At 47.4% G+C, this 24137-nt stretch overlaps 1 protein-coding gene across 4 annotated transcripts in view; it reads left to right on the forward strand.

The window, feature by feature from the left end:
- Positions 1–24137, forward strand: part of LOC123745325 (GTPase-activating protein CdGAPr) — a 427987-nt gene that overhangs the window by 226906 nt on the left and 176944 nt on the right. Inside the window, exon 1 of one of the 4 annotated variants that reach the window (XM_069300775.1) lies at positions 7950–8615. The exons of the other annotated variants lie outside the window; for them this stretch is intronic. Coding sequence (XP_069156876.1) covers positions 8502–8615 — 114 coding nt within the window. The 5' untranslated portion in view covers positions 7950–8501. Of the gene's footprint in view, positions 1–7949; positions 8616–24137 lie in introns of those variants that run through there. 4 annotated transcript variants of the gene reach the window in all.

Here is a 24137-nt window from a genome sequence, read left to right on the forward strand (position 1 = left end):
AAACAGGAATCTTTTCAAATATAAATTAATATTATAAGATATTAGCATATTGTGCATATATAGGCATAGGTTAGGTTAGGTGTTTAGGTTCTGTTGGCGATTATTTGTATTTGTAGTACGTGGGTGAAGTAAGTAAGTAATTATCAAAAGAAGGCACCAAACCGGGAAGGCTATGTAGCACCATCAAATACGCAAAATAATCAGAGGGCGCTAAATATCACCAAGGATGCCAATACGAGAACAAAAACGCATAAGGCGAACGATATCAAAAGTATCCGAGTCACCAAGAATTCTATCGAGGGATAGGTGACCGCGAGGGGCGGTCGGAAAGCAAGACACACGCTCGTCCTGGAAGTCAGGACAATCAAGAAGGACATGCACGACCGTAAGAGGGACAATGCAACTATGACAATAAGGAGCAGGGCGGCGCTCCATCAAGTGACCATGGGTTAAGCGAGTATGGCCAATACGCAACCTCGCCAGAGCTGTTTCCCACCGCCGGTTACGGTGGAAGGAGGACGGCCACGAGGAAACACAACATTTAAGAGTACGTAGCTTGTTACCAGTAACAGACAACCAAGAAGCCTGCCAACGGGTAAGGACTGAGGAATGGATAACCGGGTAAAAGTCGGAATACGGAATGCCTTTACGAGAGATGGGACAAGAGCGGACAGCTTCCTTAGCGGCAGCATCCGCACGCTCATTTAAAGACACGCCAACATGGCTGGGAACCCAACAAAACTCAACCGACTTAAATTTACTGTGAACGAGAAACAGCCAATGCTGGATCTCGACAACTACTGGATGAACTGGATTAAAGCACCCGAGAGCCATGAGGGCACTACGAGAGTCAACAACAACCACAAAGGAAGACTGACAACGAGAAAGCAGGAGACGAAGAGCATAGAGAATAGCATAAAGTTCCGCTGTAAAGATGCTAGTCTCCGGAGGCAAGCGACACATATAAGTGCGATCAGGAAAAACAACAGAGTAGCCAACACCGTCCGCTGACTTAGACCCATCGGTGAAGACAGAAACGGAGCGGGAGTGAGAAGAAAAGTGCTCGAGGAAAAGGCGTTTTAGAACCGTAGGAGGGGTAAAAGCTTTAGTGATACGAGTCAAGGATGTACAAAACCGCGGAAGAGGGACCCTCCACGGGGGCAAAGAAGGAACAACACGAGGAGAAACATCAGAAATACGAACGGAAAGAGAATCCTGTAGGCGAGATAACCGGACAGAAAGAGGGAGGTGGCGAAGAGGAACAGGAACCGCAGGAGGGGTAAAAGTTAAAGCACGACAGAGGCGAGAGGAAGGATGTTGCAAGGACCGCGCAAGATAGCGAAGACAGTAGCGATCACGGCGGTCCTGGAGAGACAGGAAGCCAGTGTCAACATACAAGCTAAGGACGGGAGTCGAACGAAAGGCACCAGAACTGAGGCGCAACCCAGTATGGTGCAAAGCATCAAGACGGCGAAGAGTAGAAGGAGAAGCAGACGAGTAAGCAGGGCAACCATAATCGAGCTTAGACAGGACGAGAGAGGAATGTAAAGCAAGGAGAGTGCGCCTATCTGCCCCCCAAGAAGTATGGGACAAGACCCGAAGGAGGGTAAGGGCCTTAGAGCACTCAACACGGAGGTAAGAGATATGGGGAGACCAAGACAAACGAGTGTCAAGGAATAACCCCAAAAGCTTCGCGGAATCTTTGTATTCAAGGGGATGACCATAAAGTGACAAAGAGGGACGAAGAACAACCCGTTTCCGCGTAAAAGTCATGGCACAAGTCTTAGAAGTAGAGAACTTGAAGCCATGACCTGTGGCCCAAGACGACACGGCATCAATTGCAAGTTGAAGCCGGCGTTGAAGGAGAGGCGAATCATCACCCTGACAACAAAGGGTAAGATCATCGACATAGAGAGCGGAGAAGACACCAGAAGGAAGAGAGGAAAGAAGACCATTGAGGGCAACCAGAAAAAGAGTAGTGCTCAGAACACTACCCTGGGGCACACCTTCGTATTGCTGAAAAGAGGGAGAGAGAGCGGTACCAAGGCGCACCCGAAAGGAACGACGAGAGAGGAAGCTGCGGAGAAAGAGAGGGAGATGACCACGAAGGCCAAAAGAATGAAGTTGAGATAGGATATGATAACGCCAAGTGGTGTCGTAAGCCTTTTCTAGGTCAAAAAGGACGGCAACAACGGAGGTCTTCGCAGCAAAAGCAGTACGAATATAGACCTCCAAGTTCACCAGGACATCTGTCGTGCTGCGGCACTTGCGGAAACCAAATTGAGAAGGGGAGAGGAGGTGATGGTGTTCCAGGAACCACATCAGACGAACGTTAACCATACGTTCAAAGAGTTTGCAGACACAACTTGTGAGAGCAATAGGGCGAAAGTCCTTAGGGGAAGTACCCAGAGACCCCGGTTTGCGAACAGGGAGGACAACGGCATCGAGCCAGTCCTCAGGGACTGACGACGACTCCCAGATCCGATTATACAGACTCAGTAAATACTGAGACGTGCTCGGAGGGAGATGGCGAAGCATCTCATAATGAATACCATCGGAGCCCGCCGCCGTAGAACCGCAGAGGGCCAGGGCAGAACGAAGTTCAGAGAGAGAGAAGGGATCATTATAGGGAAGCTGAAGATGAGTGCAGAAATCTAAAGGACGAGACTCAAGGACAGGTTTACGAAGAAGGAAAGATCGGGGAAGATGAAGACCAGAGCTAACAGAAGAAAAGTGGGAACCCAGTTCGGAAGCGACCTGCAACGGGTCCGCCACAAGAGTATCATGGAGGTGAAGGACCGGTGAAACATCGGGAACGAACTTACCCGCTATCTTGCGGATACGCTTCCAGATCTGGGCCAGAGGGGTTTCGGACGTAATTGTCGAGACATAAGATGCCCAACATTCACGTTTAGCCGTACGGATGGCCCTACGGGCCACCGCACTCGCTTTCCGAAAGAAAAGAAAAGAATCGGTCGTCTGCCTACGGCGGTGCTTCTTCCAGGCTGCACGCTTACAGCGGACAGCCCGAGCACAGTTCGCATTCCACCAGGGAACGCACTTCCGTGGACCCCGAGAGGAAGAGCGAGGAATAGAGCGGAGGGCAGCGTCGAAGACAGTGTCATGAAAAAGGAGGAGAGCGCGAGAGAGGGGCAGAAGGGAGAGGTCAGAGAGAGTAGCACTGAGGGAAAATAGGGTCCAGTCCGCCTTAGCAAACTGCCACCTAGGGAAAGAGAGGGAAGGGCGAAAAGAGAAAAAGGAAACAAGGATGGGGAAATGATCACTTCCATGGAGGTCATCAAGAACCTGCCACGTGAAATCTAAGTAAAGAGAAGAAGAGCAGAGAGAAAGATCAAGACAAGAAAGGGTGCGAGTTCGAGAGTCCAAATGAGTGGGCTCACCAGAATTCAGAAGAGACAGGGAAGAAGAGAGGAGAAACGGCTCAAGGAGGCGACCCCGGGTATTCGTCAGAACGTCACCCCAAAGAGAATGACGACAATTGAAGTCACCCAGCAGGAGCACAGGCTCCGGCAAGGAGTCTAGGAGGTGTTTCAAATCAGGAAGAGAGAGCGGGACACTCGGGGGGAGATAAATGGAACAAACTGTGTACCATTTCCCCACAAAGATACGAGCAGCAGAACAATGGAGAGGCGAAGGAAAAAGTAAAGGAACAAAGGGAACATCAGCCCGAATCAAGAGAGCAGAAGAATTAGAAGCCCCAGCAATGGCTGGGGGGGGGGAGAGAAAGGAATAGCCACGAAAACGACCAGGACGAGCACCAAGCATTGGCTCCTGGAGACAGACACAAAGGGGCGAAAACCGCGAAACCAGAAGTTGGAGTTCGAGGAAATTGGCGTAATAACCTCGAACGTTCCATTGAAGAATGGACAACGACGAGAAGAGAAAGGACAAAAACAAAGAACAAGGAAGAAACAAAGGCGAAAGACCAACAGAGCACGTTAAAGAATATCAGGGTCGGGATCAGGGTCAGCAAAGTCAGGGTTAGGGGGCATGGGTAAACTGAGCAACGACGGAGGGAAGGAAACGGGAGAACAGATCAGAGGTGGGCGGGCAGGGTCCGGAGGAGGAGGAGGAAGAGGAGGAGACAACGGAGAGGAGCAGTCAAGGACAGCAGCAGGAAGAGGGGGAGTAGAAAGAGGGGAGCGCACCCCAGCAAGAGCAGCAACCGAAAGGGAAGCAGGGGCCAAAGAAACCTCCATAGCAGGAACAGGGGGCGCAAGCACCGAAACGGGAGGGGAAGGAGCAACAGAGCCAGAAGGAGGAGCTGAGGAAGAAAGCGAAGCCTTCTTACCCGCCGGGGAAGAGGAAGGAGAGGAGCCAGGCTTACGCTTCTGACTTAAAGAGACCGGTGTCCCAGCAACTACGTACCGGGCAACGGATTCCAGTGTCTCAACCGGAGAAGCCGAACGAGAGCACACACGACGGCCGTTAGGAGAGCGATGGACATCCGCCTGCACCGACAGGCGGCGGGGAGAGCCGATAGATGGAGGAAGAGGATGGGAAGGAGGATCGGAGGGGGACGAGGAAGAAGACACAGGAGACATGACAGACCGGGTTGAAAGAAGGGGAACCCCAGACAGAGGACCAGGAGGGGGACCCCTCGGGAAAGAACTCAAAGGAACAGAGGAGGGGGCAGTGGGAGTATCAGGGTCCAAGGCCCGGAAACGGTTGAGAGTCTGAGGAAGGGGGGAAGGACGAGGAGAGGAAGAGTGCAACACGCGAGCATAAGAGATGTTAGTATAAGGCGGGAGCCGGCGAACCTGGCGCCTCGCCTCAGGAAAAGACAAACGCTCCCGGTGCTTCAGGTTAAGGACGGCCGCCTCAAGCTTGTAATGTACACAGGCACGGGAGAACGTAGGATGGGCCTCACCGCAGTTGAGGCAGCGAGCTTGGGGAGAAGTGCACTCCGACTTAGAGTGACCTTCACTCCCACACAAAGGACAGAGAGAGACAGTCCCAGAGCAGCGGAGGGCACCATGCCCAAACCTCCAGCACTTATTACAAAGTCGAGGAGAAGGAATATACTCCTGGACAGAGCACCTAGCACCAGCAAGAATGACAGAGGATGGAAGGGTCCTACCATCAAAGGTGATCTTCACAACGCGAAGGGGTTGACGGCGACGACCACGAGGGGGACGAGTAAACGAGTCGACCTGGAGGACAGAATGGCCTTGGGCATCAAGGATATGCCGAATATCATCGTGGCAATCCTGCAGATTCCGAACACCGGTTGCAACATGGGGTGGGAGGAGAATAGTGCCAACACTGGAATTCATCTGAACGTTCTTGGAGACCCGAACAGGGATCTCGCCAAGGCAAGATAAGGCAGCCAAGCGGGAAGCCGCATCCTGAGAAGGAGCAGCAACGACACGTGTACCGAGACGAGTGGGGTTGAAAGTAACACACGCATCCACGGAATCTACAAGATGCCGATGGAGGGAGAAATCGTCAGGAGGCGCAGAATCAAGAGGGAGGAGATCAAAGTATTTGGCCCATGAAGCAGGACCAAACAAGGCCTGATACGCATCAGCACGGGAAGGAATCGAGCGAGTGCGGTTGGGGCGCGAACGGCGTTGAGAACCCCTAGAGAGAGAGGGGTCAAAAGGCGCAGTAGTCACAACGAAAGACTTAGCCACACCAGGGGACGAAGTGGTCACCACCGGGGGCTGGAGGCTCGACCCAACCTCAGAGGAGGGAGGGGAGCTGGGGGAAGAAGTCAGGACGGTCAAAGGAGGAGCAAGGTCGGGGCCCAACGCAGCGGGAGCTACAGAGCCTGGTCTTCCAATACAGGCCGACTCGGGGGCTTGGTCGCCCACCCCACGAGCCTGAGAGGGTACAACGGAAACATTCAACGACATAGAGACGAAAAGTGAAAAATTCATCCACGAATGTGCCCCCATACCCACCATGGAGCCACAATTAGAGGCAGGACACCCAACAGGAAGCTATCGCCGATCATGCCGGGGCCCCCTAGGGGTGCATCGTGAGTATACGCCCCACAAACGCCACCTTAAGAACCGTCAGTCCGTCGAGATCGGGTTCAGCGACGAAAGGGGGATTGACAATAAAAGGTTCCCCTCGCTCGAGACGTCGGGTACTACAGTTCTACGGGTGCAAGAGTATGCCTCCTCAAGCACCCGGGCGTCAAAATAGAAGAAGTCCAAAGAAATAATCCAAAACAAGCAAAAGGTCGGCAGGAAACGACAAGCAGAGAGGAGAAGAGGGGGGAGAAAAACGAAACATAAGGAAAAGGAAAAGCGATCCGGCACAATTGGAGAAGACAGCAGCAGGAGTGCAAGGCCAGAAAAGGACAGAGGACTGCCCAACGGAGCATCACACTCCGGCAGCCGTCCACCAAGCCCCCTCACGACGCCAACGGGCCGGAAGGGGAGGGGGTACGTGGGTGAAGCATTTATAGCGTTGTGGTTCGAACAAAATTCGTCAGTGAAGCACTTGTTCCGGATATGTTCGAATGTCAGCAGTTGTGAGTCGTGTGTAAACCGTTTTCCATTCATAAACAGGGGGTTTGGCGGGTGCATGGAATCACTTTTGGATCTTTGTTTGGAGGACGGGCTGGCCACAAGGAGAGCGTCGTGACACATCTTACTAACCTGCTCTTAACGACCGGTCTGACGACGCCAGTAACGAGCCTTCCTCATCTCTGGTGTTGCCCAAACAATTATCTATAAATTGATCGACAATATTAGTGTTGATCGAGGAACAATTTACATTAAACACGCCAAATTTTTATTAGTGATAAACACAGGAATAAGGAATCCAACTGCATATAAGTTTTATATATATATATATATATATATATATATATATATATATATATATATATATATATATATATATATATATATATATATACATATATATATATATATATATATATATACATATATATATATATATATATATATATATATATATATATATATATATATATATATATATATATATATATATATAATACATTTATTCCCGGCACCAGGGTGTGAAGCAGCGAGCGTGTCCGGATTCCAAATTGTAAATAATGCAAATTACTGACACCTATTGGCGAAACCGGTGGAGGATATTCACAAAAGGCCTAATTCTCTCCCTCTCCCCCCCACCCTTCCTCTACCCCTTCTCCCCCTCCCCCAACCCCTCAAAACCCCCTTAACACCCCCCTCTTCAACCCCCCCCCACCCTAGTTCAATAGGGGAACGATTGCAATTACGATTGTAATTTGGAGTCTCCGTGGCGTAGTGGTAAGACACTATATATATACATACGTACAACCCAATGATATGTAAGTGATTCTATTGATCTATAATAAATTGTATACCATTAACCCCCCCCCCCCCCCCCCCGTAGTGACCTTTGATCCCTGGGAGCCTCGTAATACGGGACCAATATATGCTGATATTCACGTAAACAAAAAAATAACGAATGAATACATGTAGATGAGCTTATGTGAGTACATGTGAGTATATGTAGATGAGTACACGTGGTGGTGTGCAGGTGTTGTGATGGTAGACAGGAGAGAGAAAGAGAGAGAGAGAAGCTGTATGGGGTCTTTGTTTCCATGGTAACGAGATGATGAGGGGTGTGGAGATGATCCTTGAACGAGTACACACAGTCTCCAAGGGCCAGATTCACGAAGCAGTTACGCAAGCACTTACGAACGTGTACATCTTTCCTCAATCTTTGACGGCTTTGGTTTACATTTATTAAACAGTTTACAAGCATGAGAACTGACCAATTAACTGTTGTTATTGTTATAAACAGCCTCCTGGTGCTTCCGAGCTCATTAACTGTTTAATAATTGTAAACAAAGCCACCAAAGATTGAGGAAAGGTGTACAGGTTCGTAAGTGCTTGCGTAACTGCTTCGTGAATCTGGCCCCAGGGCTACTAAATGACCTTAACACTCACTCCTAACAGCGCCGTCTCCAATGGTAATTCACCTCTTTCATGAAACGATGAACGGAACGAGTGAATATAATGTTCCCATTGATGGTGAACACGCGTCTCTAGGTGAAGATGACTTATAGAAGGGGGCTAATGGATCACTACACCGACTCACCTGCCTGTTGTGGACTGTAGCGTGCATGAGATGTGATTGGTCAGCATCACGCGTGTTTATATCTCCCGTGAGTGCAGCATCTTCTCAATGTTGTTTTAGCTTTAGCTACTCAGAACGAAGTGTCCATGTAGCACGGGCTATGGCGAGCCCGTAACCTCTTCTGGAGTGACGGGGGGAGTGATGTAGAGTGTCTTGGGTGACGTGTGAGGGCCCCCACCACCTTGCAGGTAGAGGAATGGTGAGTGTGTGGTGAGGCGCGGCTGGGGGGGCGGCACCCAGAACAGTGCCACCCACGGTGTTATCCTGGCACTCTCAGAGTGCCACCCGTCGCCGCCCCTTCCCGCCCCCCGCCGCTATGCCTAGATGGCACTTGACCCCGCTCGTCCTGCCCGCCCCGTGAGGGCTCCATGCTGGCGGGCAGCATGGAGGCTGTGTTGGACAGCATGCGCCGCTACACCGACCTCCGCCGCTACTCCGAGACTGTGCTTCAGGGCTGCCGACACTTTGCTGCAGAGTGTGCCGTAAGTGTATAGTGTTTTGTGGTGTTATGTCGTGCTCTGCCCCTCTTCTACACCACTGGCATGTCCTGCTTCTCGTACACCCTGGTATGTCCTGCTTCTCGTACACCCTGGTATGTCCTGCTTCTCGTACACCCTGGTATGTCCTGCTTCTCGTACACCCCTGGTATGTCCTGCTTCTCGTACACCCTGGTATGTCCTGCTTCTCGTACACCCTGGCATGCCCACCCTCTCGTACACCCTGGCATGCCCACCCTCTCGTACACCCTGGTATGTCCTGCTTCTCGTACACCCTGGCATGCCCTCCCTCTCGTACACCCTGGCATGCCCTCCCTCTCGTACACCCTGGCATGCCCTCCCTCTCGTACACCCTGGCATGCCCTCCCTCTCGTACACCCTGGCATGCCCTCCCTCTCGTACACCCTGGCATGCCCTCCCTCTCGTACACCCTGGCATGCCCTCCCTCTCGTACACCCTGGTATGTCCTGCTTCTCGTACACCCTGGCATGCACTCCCTCTCGTACACCCTGGCATGCCCTCCCTCTCGTACACCCTGGCATGCCCTCCCTCTCGTACACCCTGGCATGCCCTCCCTCTCGTACACCCTGGCATGCCCTCCCTCTCGTACACCCTGGCATGCCCTCCCTCTCGTACACCCTGGTATGTCCTGCTTCTCGTACACCCTGGCATGCCCACCCTCTCGTACACCCTGGCATGCCCACCCCTCACCCACACCCTATTGACTCTCCTGCCACCCATGTTAACTATGTCATCATCACTTCCTTGGAATTATCGATGGTTTCAGCGAGAAACCTGAAACGGCTTCAATTTCGTGTGTGGGAACCTGAAGCCGCCTCGTGATTGGTTGACGCTCCAACCGTCTATAATTTGAGGGTCTCGACGTATGTTCTATAATGGTTATGGGGCTTCCATGACCGCACTTAAAATGACGTACACAGCAGATGTACGCAGTCCCAGGCGTGACTGCACCAGCAGTATTCAACGACTTTTCAAAGGGACGCCAGTAGAAGCTTCATTACTGCTCCCCAAAACTGGACCCAACCACTTGGGCTGGACGGTAGAGCGACGGTCTCGCTTCATGCAGGTCGGCGTTCAATCCCTGACCGTCCAAGTGGTTGGGGATTATTCCTTTCCACCGTCCCATCCCAAATCCTTATCACTCTAATCCAAGCTCACTCCAGGTGTAGTTGTGCACTTGTCTCATGTGCAGCACAAGAAGGCTAGGAGTCATGCACCGGATAACCGGCAGTCAAAGGCCGGGTCCCAGGAGCTGAAGCCCCTCCCCACACACACATATAAACACGTGGGGCTTCGCGGCTGAGTGGACAACGCTATGGCGGGTCGTAGTCCTACTGGCCCGGGTTCGATTCCCGGCGGAGGAGGAAACAAATGGGCAGGGTTTCTTTCACCCTGATGCGCCTGTTCACCTAGCTGGTGAATATTGCACCGAATCCATAATCTGAGGCGTGCGTTCCAAGGTGACGTCGGCGGCTTATCTGACGTCCTTACGTCTGGAGAACGTAAGGACGCCAATGAGAAACCTTTACGAGGAATCCTACAGTGCACTGGAGGGCGTCACGTATGTGAGACCACTATAAGAGAATGAAGCGACAGTGTGGAAGCCACACCTTGTTAAGCAAGCACAACGCAAGAGAAAGTGGAGAGATTTGTCACCAGGGAAGGTCCTGGACTAAAGCAGATGAGTCACACAGAAAGGCGACACAGAGGTAAGTCTCTCATCGTTGGCGGGTGAGAAACACAGGACACACACACACCGGACACCCGGATGGAAGACATCATAGCAAACTACTTTAATTCTTCATGTGTCGAATACTATTTGAGAGGCGGGGCCCAGGAGCTTATTCCCCCCCACCACACACATACACGTATAGGGGGTAAGTGCCCCCCTCAGCCCCCCCCCTACCCCCCAACCCTTACAAGAAGGACTTGCGTCAGGTCATTGTTCTTGGGGCCCTTCTTGCTAGGTACCTCACCTTGCCTGCTCCAGCCCCGGCGGTGTGGTACCTCACCGCCCACCACACCACACCACCCACCACACCACCCACACCACACCACACCACCTCATCACCCACCACACCGCCCACCACACCACCCACCACACCACACCACACCACCTCACCACCCGTCCCACTATTCTCTCGCTACAGAACCAGATTCGAGCAGGAAAATAAAACTGTCTTCAAAGATCAAGTTAGCTTGGAAGACTTCAGAGTGTATGATATTGAGTCGTGCTGGAAAACCCAGTTCCGGCCGGTCAACCATACCCGGAGTGGAGGGGCACAGTGGACAAGTAACTGCGGCTATTATGTGAGCAAATATTACGGCCCCGGACAGTGGCATGGAAGCTGCGTCTCTTGGCACCCAGGCGCACACGCTACCCATTGAACCATGATGTGCCTGTTACTATGGGATTCTATGGATGCAGGTTCGACCCCCATTGTGTAAAGTCAGTATTTGATGACACACGTGTTCACATCACGTGTGTGTTGTGTTTGCGCGATGTGGTGGTCGTGAAAGTGACGTGGTCGTGGAGAGTGACGGGTCGTGGTGTGTACGATACAGAGGAGTCTCGGTACAGAGTTACAGCCCTGAAGGCCATTGAATACTAACAGGTGGCACTGAGCTGTGAGGGTCGTTAGTGAGTGGTGCCAGTCATATATATATACACGACTACTGTCACGTCTATTGGACGGGGTCAGGTGTGGGTACCACGTCAGACGGCAGGTGGGTGGGTGTGTCCAGGCTGAGAGAGAGAGAGACCGCCTGCCCCCAAGAGTGGTAGAGAGTAGCTCCAGGTACCTCTGCACCTCACAGCTTTAGTTCCACCTCCTCCTCCTTCACCCCCCTCGACCCCTCCCCCCCCCCCACACAATCCTCCCCCCTCTCTTTCACCCAACACACACCACCTCCACTATCCCCCCATACTCCCTCCTCTCCCTCCTGCTTGTATATATATATATATATATATATATATATATATATATATATATATATATATATATATATATATATATATATATATATATATATATATATATATATACTACCTCACACTAGTTAACAGTTGGTACCCGCGGTAACTCCGAGCACAGGTTAAGCACAGGTGTTAAGTGTGTGTCAGGCTGGAGACACTTAACAGCATTATTGGTTACCAGTGTGGCGGAGGAGGGGGCAAAGGTCACGAGACCAGCTTCAATAAAGAATGTAACTGCGGGCTGGCGACTCTAGTGACCTTTGGAAGTGGTCAATCACCGAGCTACATCTATACTCATCTCCGGCCCGGGCGTCGTCCCTGCAAGATGCTCAGCTCTATGCCTATAGGCTGGCCGCCTCCTCTCACAGCATCTAAATTATTGGGATCGTCTCAAAGCTCTCCAGATGTACTCACTAGAAAGGAGACGAGAGAGAGACCAAATAATATACACGTGGAAGATACTGGAGGGCCGGGTTCCTAATCTACACAGTAAAATAACAACGTACTGGAGTGAACGATATGGAAGAAAATGTAGAATAGAACCAGTGAAGAGCAGAGGTGCCATAGGCACAATCAGAGAACACTGTATAAACATCAGAGGTCCGCGGTTGTTCAACGTCCTCCCAGCGAGTATAAGACATATTGCCAGAACAGTGGACATCTTCAAGACAAAACTGGACTGTTTTCTAAAGGAAGTGCCGGACCAACCGGGCTGTGGTGGGTATGTGGGCCTGCGGGCCGCTCTAAGCAACAGCCTGGTGGACCAAACTCTCACAAGTCAAGCCTGGCCTCGGGCCGGGCTTGGCGAGTAGAAGAATTCCCAGAACCCCATCAAGCAGGTATCAAGCAGTCCTCCGCCGGGTTTGATACCCGGTGCAGGCTGGGAAACAAATGGGCAATTTCACCCTGGTGCTTCTGTTCACCTAACAATAAATGGGTACCTGGGAGTTAGACAGCTGCTACGGGCTGCTTCTTGGGAATGTGTGTGTGTTCGCGCTTGTGCTAGAGATATTCGTTTGCCTTGTTCGGGTTGAATGTAGACACAGTAGTCGCTTCTGTATATATTTATTGAGTGAGGCAAACAGGTGTATAACTGGCCAGCCGAGGTCCACCTACTCTGGGTCTGTGAGGATAACTGAGGCTGCTGGGAGCATGCTTGATGCTCCTCTGTCTGGCATGACGTCAGAGGCCTACTTGCCTGTGATTGGTTACATTTCAACTGACAGAATTTGAGTATAACACCGCTCGGACACGCTACCAAGTCGACGTCCCTTGTCGACAAGCTCTGGCTAGCTATATAGTTACAATGATACTGAAAGGACCTCGGTGGCATACAATAATGGCTTACATGTGAAATTTGCATAATAAAACATTGAAAGAAGATCAGGTGTGCGTAATACAAACAACTCGGCATATATGCACCAAAAAAAAAAAATTCATCATAATAGGTGAAAATCATGGTAACAATGCTTTGATTAAATCAGAGTATTAAGAACATGTGTATGTCTACTGATCAGATATGAACAATACAACTCAAGGTATTGCCTAAACAAAATTATTAACATGTGTCAATGGCATGTGCTTGAAAACCATACAAAATTAAACAATTATTACATTAATAGAACAAAGTTCTGACCTAACAACCACAATTGAATTTCAAGATAGATAATGATTTTTTTTTTTTTTTTCTCATTTTTTTTTTTTTTTGAAATAATACAATATATTTACAAGACCAATGTACAATATATATAATGTGCAATATATTTACAAGCATATACAAGACCTGGATCAAGAAGACTAACATCTGCGTGATAGCAGTCAGGATTCACTGGCCACAATGTGGTTGCTAGAACAATAATAACTCTTATGACAAGCACTGTAAAAATACAAATGGTAGTAGACTTAACAATGGCATCTAATTTATAACAAAATAAAGTTGAGAAAAACTATACATTATATATAATGGTAATAATAAGACACATGTGGTAGAAATACTGCAAATGATTGTTTTGAAAAAAAAAAAACAGAATAACTGCAGAGTGCAATCAATTATAAATTCTGCGGATATCTACACCTAGCTCATCCAGAGCACTATACAACTCTGGCTCTGACTGAAGGTCCGGAACAGATGAAACTTCATGTGACAAACTATCATCTTGAGAGATATCCTCGTTAACATCTAGCCAATGGACATGTGGTGAGTGCACGGTTGAAACGAGAGGTCTAGATCTAAGATTATAATTGCTAGTATGGGGTTGCTGAACATCAAGTGGTCTGTCAACCACAGAAGGTGGTGTCCGAGTAGGAGTATCTGTCTGGGTAAGTTCATTGTCATCTTCCTCATCAGTCTCGTCAACAGTCATTTTAGCTAACTTCATGTGGTCTAAATGTTCATTTATATACTCTCCTGTTAACAAGTTCTTAAGTCTGTATTTGTTACCTTTAATAAGCTCGATTACCTTATATGGACCCAAAAATTTCTTAGTTAACTTGTACATAGGACCAGACCTGTGTTGGTTAAGTATCATTACTACAGATCCAATAGTTATTTTATTGGGTTTAGCTCGTGCATTCCTTGCTAGAGTGAACTCGGCTGTTGCTTTGGACAGTTGTTCTCGTATTTTCTTGAATACTAATTGCATTTGTCTACGCTTCACTTGAACAAAATCATCTACGTTATATAAGGGAGTAGGAGGTACGTTAATCAATTCATTAGGGAGGATCTTATCTGTACCATAAAGAATAGCGTGAGGTGTGTCACCAGTAGAAACATTAATTGAAGAATTTATAGCACACTGAATTAAGGGTATAAAATCATCCCAATTGTTGTTATCAAAATTCAACGTGACTCTCAAGGCATCTAACACTTTCCTGTTAGTACGTTCAGCTAGTCCATTACTTGCCGGATGATAAGGCATGATGCTACATTTTTTGATGTTATATAAATCACACAAGCTAGTTAGAATACTATTACTGAATTCTGGACCATTATCTGAAAGGATTACTTTAGGCATACTATATCTACAAATTATTTGGTCATGGAATGCGCTGGCTATGGTTTCTGCTGTTTTGTTCGGGATAGGAACTAGTTCGCAAAACCGTGAAAAATTATCGACCATTACAAGCAAATGTTTGTTCCCTTTCTCTGTTTCCGCAAAATTTGTCAATAAATCCATCGATATTCGTTCCCAAGGAGCTTTAGTTGCTGGGTACACCTGAATTGGATTAGGTCCTGAAACATGTCCCTTGTGCTGTAAACAAGTTAAACATCTGTCAACATAATGAGCAATCTCCTTAGCCATTTTTGGCCAAAAATATTTCAATCGACCTTGTTGGAGTGTACGATCCTTTCCTGGATGTGCACTTGCAGGAGCATCATGGATAATTTTTAACACAGTTGGTACCAAGACAGCTGGAACAACTAACTGACAACATTTCCTCGGGGCTGTCCCTAGCTTTACTACTCTACACAGTAAATTGTCCAACATAACTAGTTCTTTCAATGGTACTGGTGGTTTATGAATCGGGCGAGTGTCTTGCTTAGTCAAAAATTTAATGACGGGTGCCCATATGGGGTCTTGTCTTTGTTCCGTTTCTACTACTGTAGCATCTAATGCTGGGTAATTTAACTGAATCGCAGCTACGTGTCGAGAAAACGCATCGGCTACAACATTTTGCTTTCCTGGAATATATCCAAATGTGGGATTGAATTCTTGAATTGTGAGCAAATATCTAGCAAACTTTCCAACTGGATTCTTATTTTTGAACAAGGGAATTAATGGTTGGTGATCTGTAAGAACATGAACTGGGTAATTATAAATTGTATCCTTGAAATGTTTAAGTGCCCAAACAACTGCCAAGGCTTCTCGTTCTGTTGCACTATAATTTTTCTCTTCTTTAGATAAAGTACGGCTAGCATAAGCTATTGCGTGATCTCTGTGACCTTCTGTTTGAAGTAATGCAGCACCTAGACCTATGTCACTAGCATCTGTAACCAACGTAAAAGGTTTAGAAAAATCTGGATACCTAAGGACAGGTGACGAAATCAAGGCTGCTTTGAGTTTTTTGAATGACTGATCCTGGGCCTCTCCCCAAACAAAGGGTTCATCTTTTCTTTGCAACTTGTAAAGCGGAGCGGCTATAATAGAGAATCCAGCAATAAATGAACGATAAAATCCTACAAGACCTGTGAACTGTCTTACGGCTTCTGCGGTACGAGGTGTTGGAAAATCACGGGCAGCAATAATTTTTGATTCATTCAATGTAATACCTGAAGGTGTAACTGTATGACCTAGGAAATTAATCTTTTGCTTTAAAAATGAACATTTTGCAAGCTTTATTTTTAAATTAGCTTCAGCGAGCTTTGCAAGTACCTTTTCAAGGTTCTGGAAATGAGTCTGAACATCTTGCGACATGATTATGAGATCATCAAGGTAAACTAGAAGCGTACTTCCTATCAATCTACGAAATAGATTTGTCATGAGCCGTGAAAAGGTTATTGGACTACTACGCAAACCAAACGGCATTCTTTTGAAATGAAAATGACCATTGGGAGTACTAAAGGCTGTCAATTGTTTACTTTCCTCATCAAGGGGGATTTGCCAGAATCCCTGCAACAAATCTAACGTTGAGAATACTTTGTTTCGACCAATGCTTTGCAACAAATCATTTAGAACTGGAAGTGGGAAACGATCAGGTATTGTTACTCTGTTAAGCTTGCGATAATCGATTACAGGTCTCCAAGTCCCATCTCGCTTTGGTACAAGAATCAATGGAGCGTTCCATGGCGAATTACTCGATTCAATTACATCACTCTGTAACATTTCTTCTACAAGTCTATCTGCTTCTGCTCTCTGAGAATGGGGAAGACGGTAAGCTGGTACATAAATAGGCGTAGTTCCTTGTTCAAGGGGAATTTTATGTGTAATAAGAGGAGTGAGACCTAATTTTTCTCCTGGTAGAGCAACAACAGCTCTATTCTTGTTCAAAATTTTCAAAAGCTGAGCCACAGAGTCAGGAAAATCAGTAGGACTGAGGTGTTGCGCTTGCACCTCTGGCTGAGATCCCTGTTCTCCTGGTGTGAGTGTACAAACAGTATGATCCATGGAGACATCATCCACAACTCGCACCGGTAACGAGTAATGGGCAAAATCTACAACATGGGTACCAGACTGGAGATGGATATCGGCATTACTTGTGTTCGCGATAAAAAAGTGAGACAGTACCATCCTGCACTGTGTGCCAGGAGGGTTCAACAAATGTACCATTCACTTTACATGTTTCACTTTCCGCAATCACATCCGACAACTCAGGCACTCCCTGAACCTTAACTCTTATTCTGGTGAGAGAATGAGGGTGTAGCACAGTGTCAGTAGCCGTGGAACCACTGACTTCAGAGATGGAAGCTGCCAGGCGAGCGAGACAACGAGAATCCGTTAGGGCGTCCCCTTCCAGAAAGTCCCGATACTCATTCTCCTTAACAACTGTACAACTACTATGCTTCAATCGAGTGCCTGTTTTCTCGGGTATGCTACCACGACAATGATCTGACAAACCTACGCTAGCAAGGCGGGTGTCAACAAAATTAACATAATCTGATTGAAGGTTGAACTCGTGGCCCTGTCGATACATGCTACACAAGGGTATGACATGGTCTTTGATACTTATGTTCCAACGATGGGGAAACAATGCAATATTTTCATCAATCATGGTGTACAGACCTAAGAGAATGTCTCCAGGAAAATGAATAATGTCAACAACTAAACATGTTATAGACAATGTGACATCATTGAACTTGAGTGGGAGGTCAATTTCACCCTGAACTTTTACTTTATTTCCTGAAATACCACTTAGAAAAGGTATGTGTGACTGTTTTAAAATAGTAGGGTGCATACTTTCAATGTCTCTAAGAGCTGAGGGCTTGACAATATTAATTTTTGCACCTGAGTCAAGAAAAACTTTTAAAACTCTACCATGTACAATGGCTGATACAAGGGGACCATCACTTGAGACTGGACAAGTTACTATTTTTGACTTATGTTGTCTGGGATATCTGCGTCTTGTTTGTGTCAAATTTACTGTGGATCCGTCAACATCTACAACTGGTTTAGAGTCAGTGTCCTCCTCTGTCAAGTGTCCAAATCTATTTTGGGTAGCTACTGAATACACAGGGAGGGCACTAGGATTGGCTAGCTTGAATTGGTTAGCGGATGGCCTTGGGGGTTTCCCGACGACATGGAGTGAACATTCTGAGCTCCAGCATTCTGTGACTGAGCATTATAATTTGAAATTGCATTATAGCTGGGCTGGGAGTTGTAATTACGAGAGTTCTGATAATGTCTTGGACGCTGTGAGCCTCGCCAAGACTGACCATGGGAGTTACGAGGTGGAGATGTCCTTTGCCTAGCTCTACAATCCGCAGTGTGGTGACCAACTTGTTTATGGTACGTGCAATATGGAAGCCTAGAATGATTAGATTGATGAGGGGGCCGAGAGAATTGTCTAGGAGGTGATGATCTAGGGGCGGACCAACAGTCCCTTGCAAGGTGGTTACTCTTACCACAATGCCAACATGAGGGAGTGGATGGTTGTGGACTATGGCGTTTCGGCATTTTATGAGGCGGCGAATTTGACTGGGGGCTACGAGCATGGGTACGCTTCTGCGACCAAGAGTTTTGAGAATTTGTGGGAGGATGCTGAGAACTTGTAACTACATTTACAGCATCAGAGGGTGGCAACAGTTGAGCACTTCGGGGAGCTAGTTTATCGGCGGCATTGTTAATAGCCTCAAACACTTCACCAATTTCATGTTTAACACCAAAATTTTGTTGCTCAACGATTGGTTTTGTATGCTCAGGGGCAAAATGCATTAAAGTACCAAATGCTATCATTTTGGCCATAGCCTCAGGGGACAGATTATTGTCTTTATCTAACCAAGTCGAATTATTCATAGCAGAAACTAAGGCATACAGATACTGATCGAGACGGCTAGTAAACGCATTAAACGATTCACCAGGCTGCATGGTGGCATTGGCAATTTTCTTGACTAACCTATATGGGTCAAGGTCTCCTTTATTAACAAAGCGACGGCGAAAGAAATCCTTAAATTCAGGCCAAGACTGGAGGCTAACAATGGCTTTCTCATCAACAACAAAACGTGCATCACCTTTGGTTGTGTCCACGGCTGACCGTGCAATTGCTAAGTATTCGGCATCAGTAGGCTTAGAAAAACGTGCAACTGTTTTCGCTTCAACCTTACTAAACCATGATTCTAATAAACGCGATTCCCCAGCAAAAAGAGGAATAGCCATTTCCTGAGCTGATCTCTGGCCATTGGGACGAGCAACTGTTCCCATTGATTCTGAAGGGGTTTCAACAGTGGTAGGCATTGTCACAGCCGTGGAAGTAATATTTGAACGCAGATTATAATTAAGTGCACCTGGCATCAGAAATAGTATACACAAAAATAAACACAAAAAATATCAACTTGGCTAAAGTAAAAATGGCAGAAATAAAATTATTAAATTGGGCTAGGCAAGAAAATAATTAAGAACAAGCAAATTGTAAACTAAATTTAGCAATCTTTCATTAAAAAATGACTGGAATTAGATGTATGTAAATTAATTAAACCAGACTAAGCACAGCAATTTAGAATAAAAACTGGGAAATGCAATTGCAAAATTTCATTAAAAAGATTCAACACAACAAGTGGCAATGCAAGAAATATGGATGTAGCACATAAACTGGACACAGGAATGTATATAACTCCTATGGTAAAAGTTTAAAATAAAATGCTTAAAGGATAAATTTCAAGTTAGGTCTGGAGAAATTAAAAAAAATTATATTGCACAAATCCTTAACTGCTACTAAAACAAGGATTTCTTAATTCACTGGAATTTGAATTTACCAATAACACTCTAGGAGAACAATTAAAATTCAATGAAATTACTGTAAGAAGCAGGAATGTTGAAATCACACAGGAAAACTGTGGGGAGTGCAGTACTGAACCAGCTCCAATATTTAACAAGTCACTGAATGGTTAATTCACAGGATATTATGGGAATTATTACATAAGTCACTTTTTAACACTTGGCACGTTGTTCTCAACTAGCAATTACTTATCTCAGGGTTGTAATTTATGAGGATCACCAGTAGCCAAAGTAGGAGAAGCGTCGTGAAGATCTGAAGAGGCCCATGTGAGGCGTGTTTACAAACTGGATGCGACGGCAGCGCTCCTGGCGGCGGTGGCGCGAGACTCAGGGACCCCACACTGTTCAGGCTAGAGGCACGAAGATAAATTCTGACGACGACAATATTGCGACGATGGAATAACCAGTTGATACCTGCGACGATGGCTGACGACGATTGCAGTAGCTTGCACCCTCACGAAGCTTGATACTGTCAGCTTGGGTGGCGGTGGTGGTGGTGGTGGGTGTAATAGGTGGTTCCCACGTGGTGGCGCGAGGTTCAAAAATGGCTGGCGCGGGAAGCTTCCTTCCTCCTCACTGATGAGTGAGCGTTCTCACAGGAAAATATTGACCCTTACTTCTAAAACGTTAGCCTGGAGTAGTGGTTGATGGCAGGACCCCGGTCTGGCACAATATTTGATGCGTGGGTGGCAGGATGGCGGCTTATGGCGGTGGCGGTGGCGGCGGTTTTGGCTGGAACACGAGGCGATGCTGGGTACTGGAACTTTTGCTTCCAGAAAAAAATTTCTGGATCCCACTGCTGCTACCAGTATTCGTTTGCCTTGTTCGGGTTGAATGTAGACACAGTAGTCGCTTCTGTATATATTTATTGAGTGAGGCAAACAGGTGTATAACTGGCCAGCCGAGGTCCACCTACTCTGGGTCTGTGAGGATAACTGAGGCTGCTGGGAGCATGCTTGATGCTCCTCTGTCTGGCATGACGTCAGAGGCCTACTTGCCTGTGATTGGTTACATTTCAACTGACAGAATTTGAGTATAACAGAGAGAGAAATATATGTAGTAGATATAACAGTGGAAAATTGGTTAGAAAGGCGGGGTCCAAGAGCTAAAGAGCTCGGTTGTGCAGCCACAAATAGTAAACACACACACACACACACACACACACAACGCTGCCCCTCACCAACCATGGAATTTGTAATATTATTTATCGTTTCATAAAGACATTCCGGGCAGCAATGGTCCGAGCCCTGTGGTGGAATTGCATTTTATCTGCCGAATGTCGGCGTTGTCGGCGTGTTTTGTCGGCCACGGGTCGGCCTCCCCGCCCGGCACCAGTACCCACCGCTCCATTTTGGGTTTTTTACATTGTTCCGGCCTTCCTGGCGTGACGTTATTGGATGTGTGTGTGTGTGTGTGTGTGGAGTTGCCTGCTGGTGTGTGGGTATATGTGACTTGTTGACACAGGTATGGGGTATATGTGACTTGTTGACACAGGTGTGTGGGGTATATGTGACTTGTTGATACAGATGTGTGGGGGTATATGTGACTTGTTGATACAGGTGTGTGGGCTTGGGACCCCTGAGGAAGGTCAGGTAGATAGCGCCTGTAACCCGGTGCTGCTCCTTACCAGGTGGGGCCCGGTTACCAGGTGGTAGGAGCCCGGTTACCAGGTGGTGGGGCCCGGTTACCAGGTGGTGGGGCCCGGTTACCAGGTGGTGGGGGGGCCCGGTTACCAGGTTGCATCAGTAAAGCGTCAATCATTCACTACTCAGTGAGGCACATTTGATTTAATTAAACCGGACAGGATAACGCAAAATAACTAATCCTCGTGTCAGTTCGACATTTAATGCCTCAGATATCGTAGTGAATATTGACGAGGCCAATTACCTTCCAGAGCAGTGATGGGGAATGGTAGATGGGAGGGGGGGGGTGAGGGTAGATAATGGGGGGGGGGACAAGATCTTGGAAGTTCACTGCTTGATAATTTATTCCGAGTCATGCGGAGTTGTTGGGATGTAGGATGGTTGGGTTGTTAGCTGTGCCTCGTCTACATTCCACGCTAAAATAACCTGTTGAGGCAGGCTAAAGAGGGTTTAGAGACCTGTTCATCCTCTCGCTGTCACTCTAGAGTTCCTCTACAATAGCGGTATAAGGGTGAGTATTAGCCAAATACAAGGGAAGTGCAAGGGAAGGAGGTTACCTTGAGGTTACCTTGAGGTGCTTCCGGGGCTTAGCGTCCCCGCGGCCCGGTTGTCGACCTGGCCTCCTGGTTAAGGAGTGTAAGGGTGTTGGTGAAAGCGTTCTCCTGACACCACAGGAGAATGTTCATGGCGCTGGACCCTCCTGACACTGAGACGTGACACGCTGAGACGTGACACACTGGGACGTGACACGCTGAGACGTGACACTGAGACGTGACACTGGGTCATGACACTGAGACGTGACACTGAGACGTGACTCTTGAGACGTGACACTGAGACGTGACACTGGGTCATGACACTGAGACGTGACACTGAGACGTGACTCTTGAGACGTGACACACTGAGACACGACACTGAGACGTGACACTGGGTCATGACAGTGAGGTGATGACAGTCTTGTACTTCCGTGTTGTGTCTTTACCAGCGAGCGATGGCCAGTCCGACATGAGAACCTCTAGTGAACATTGACAGTCATTTCTGACAAGTCTCTGAGACACGTCTACTTGGGAGAAATAAGAATTAAATAACCTGTAAAAATACCTCTAAACTGTTTAATAAATGTAACCAAAACCGCCAAAGATTGAGGAAAGATGTACACGTTCGTAAGTGCTTGCGTAACCGCTTTCGTAACCCCCAGGTCTCCTAGTTACCTTGGCATACCTGGCACGTTACCTGTTCTTCCTCCTCTTGGTCACTCTTTATGTAATGCTCTGACCTAATGCTTCCCGGAGCGTGCTTAAGTGCCTCTTTTTCCTGTCTCATAGAGAGCAGGGCGTCACAAACGCCTTCATTGTCTTAGAGCTTATTATCTTGAGATTCTTTTCAGGAGAGAGAGAGAGAGAGAGAGAGAGAGAGAGAGAGAGAGAGAGAGAGAGAGAGAGAGAGAGAGAGAGAGAGAGAGAGAGAGAGAGAGAGAGAGAGAGATGAAGTGTGTGAGTAATATACCCCAGGCAACTGTGAGGCTAATGGTTTACTCGGCCTAGTGGAGCGGGACTTGAAAAGATTCTGCCTCCTTAGTTCGTCTTGGAAACGTTGTCTCCAGGACAAAACTATACTGAAGTTTTGTACTTCTACTGTACTGTAGAAGGTCGGTACTGACCTACTGGGTCAGGTCACCTCGGGTCACCACAGCAACTTGGCTCACAGGACAGGTCATCTCCATGTCGGTACTGACCTACTGGGTCAGGTCACCTCGGGCCACCACAGCTACTTGGCTCACAGGACAGGTCATCTCCATGTCGGTACTGACCTACTGGGTCAGGTCACCTCGGGTCACCACAGCAACTTGGCTCACAGGACAGGTCATCTCCATGTCGGTACTGACCTACTGGGTCAGGTCATCTTTAAGGAGGTGGAGTCATGTGCTCCTCTTCGTGTCCACAGCGCTGAAGGTCTCTCTTGATTTCCTAAATTATTTCACATGAAAATAAAAATTTTATTCTCTCGATCTGTCTAGTTTTAAACTAAGACTTGGACTTGAAGTACTGGTGAAAGCTCAAGCAAGAGCTGTTATCCTACCTCTGCTTATCTGACGCCTGCTCCTAGAGACTCATTTATTTCTTGAGAATGTTTTTTTTTTAAACTATCACATAGGAAACTATCATATAAGGAACCAGGTGAAACTGCAAGCAAGAGCTGTAATCCTACCTTAGTTCGGCTGAAACCTGCTCTTAACGACCTATTTATTTAATGAACTTCTTATATGCATTATTAGTATTACACTTTATTTAACTCTTAAGTAACAATCATATAAGGAGCAGGATGAGCCCATAGCCAACTATGTGCCAGATCCTTCATAATATCAGATGACCTGATCTCCCGTCTATCATCCTGATAAGCGAACAAGTTCCAGATGCCACTCAGCCTAGAAATGAACGATCGCTGATGGCGTGATTGTCTCGAGAAAGGCAGTTCCAGCATGAAACTGTTGAAAGTTGAGAGCCAAGTGTTATTGGTGCCAACTGCTGGCTGTCCACGAAGTTGGGCCAGGTGCTGAACTTTGAGAATGTTAGCCTTGTAAGTCCACTAATGTCACACCATAATGGTTCAGACATGGAATGGTTTAGACCATTCCCAGTAGACTTGGTCAAGACTTGAGATGTGCCTTGTGGCACTGCTCTCCACTTTGTCCAAATGTTTGACAAACGACCGAGGGAAGGCAGTCCAGGAGAGGACTCCATTCGTAAAATGGGAACAAACTTGTGCTTTATATAAGGTTTCCTGCTGTCAAGAAGGTGTGAGATGCGCCGTAAAGCTGTATGTTACCTGGCTGCCTTTTGGGCTAGGGTTAACCTCGCGACTCTTCATTGTCAATGAAGAGTCAAACTTCGTTCCCAAAATGTTCATTTCATCTGTGAACTCTTAAGTTTTATGTCATCCA

This window comes from Procambarus clarkii, chromosome 44, assembly GCF_040958095.1.
Source record: "Procambarus clarkii isolate CNS0578487 chromosome 44, FALCON_Pclarkii_2.0, whole genome shotgun sequence".
NCBI lineage: Eukaryota > Metazoa > Arthropoda > Malacostraca > Decapoda > Cambaridae > Procambarus > Procambarus clarkii.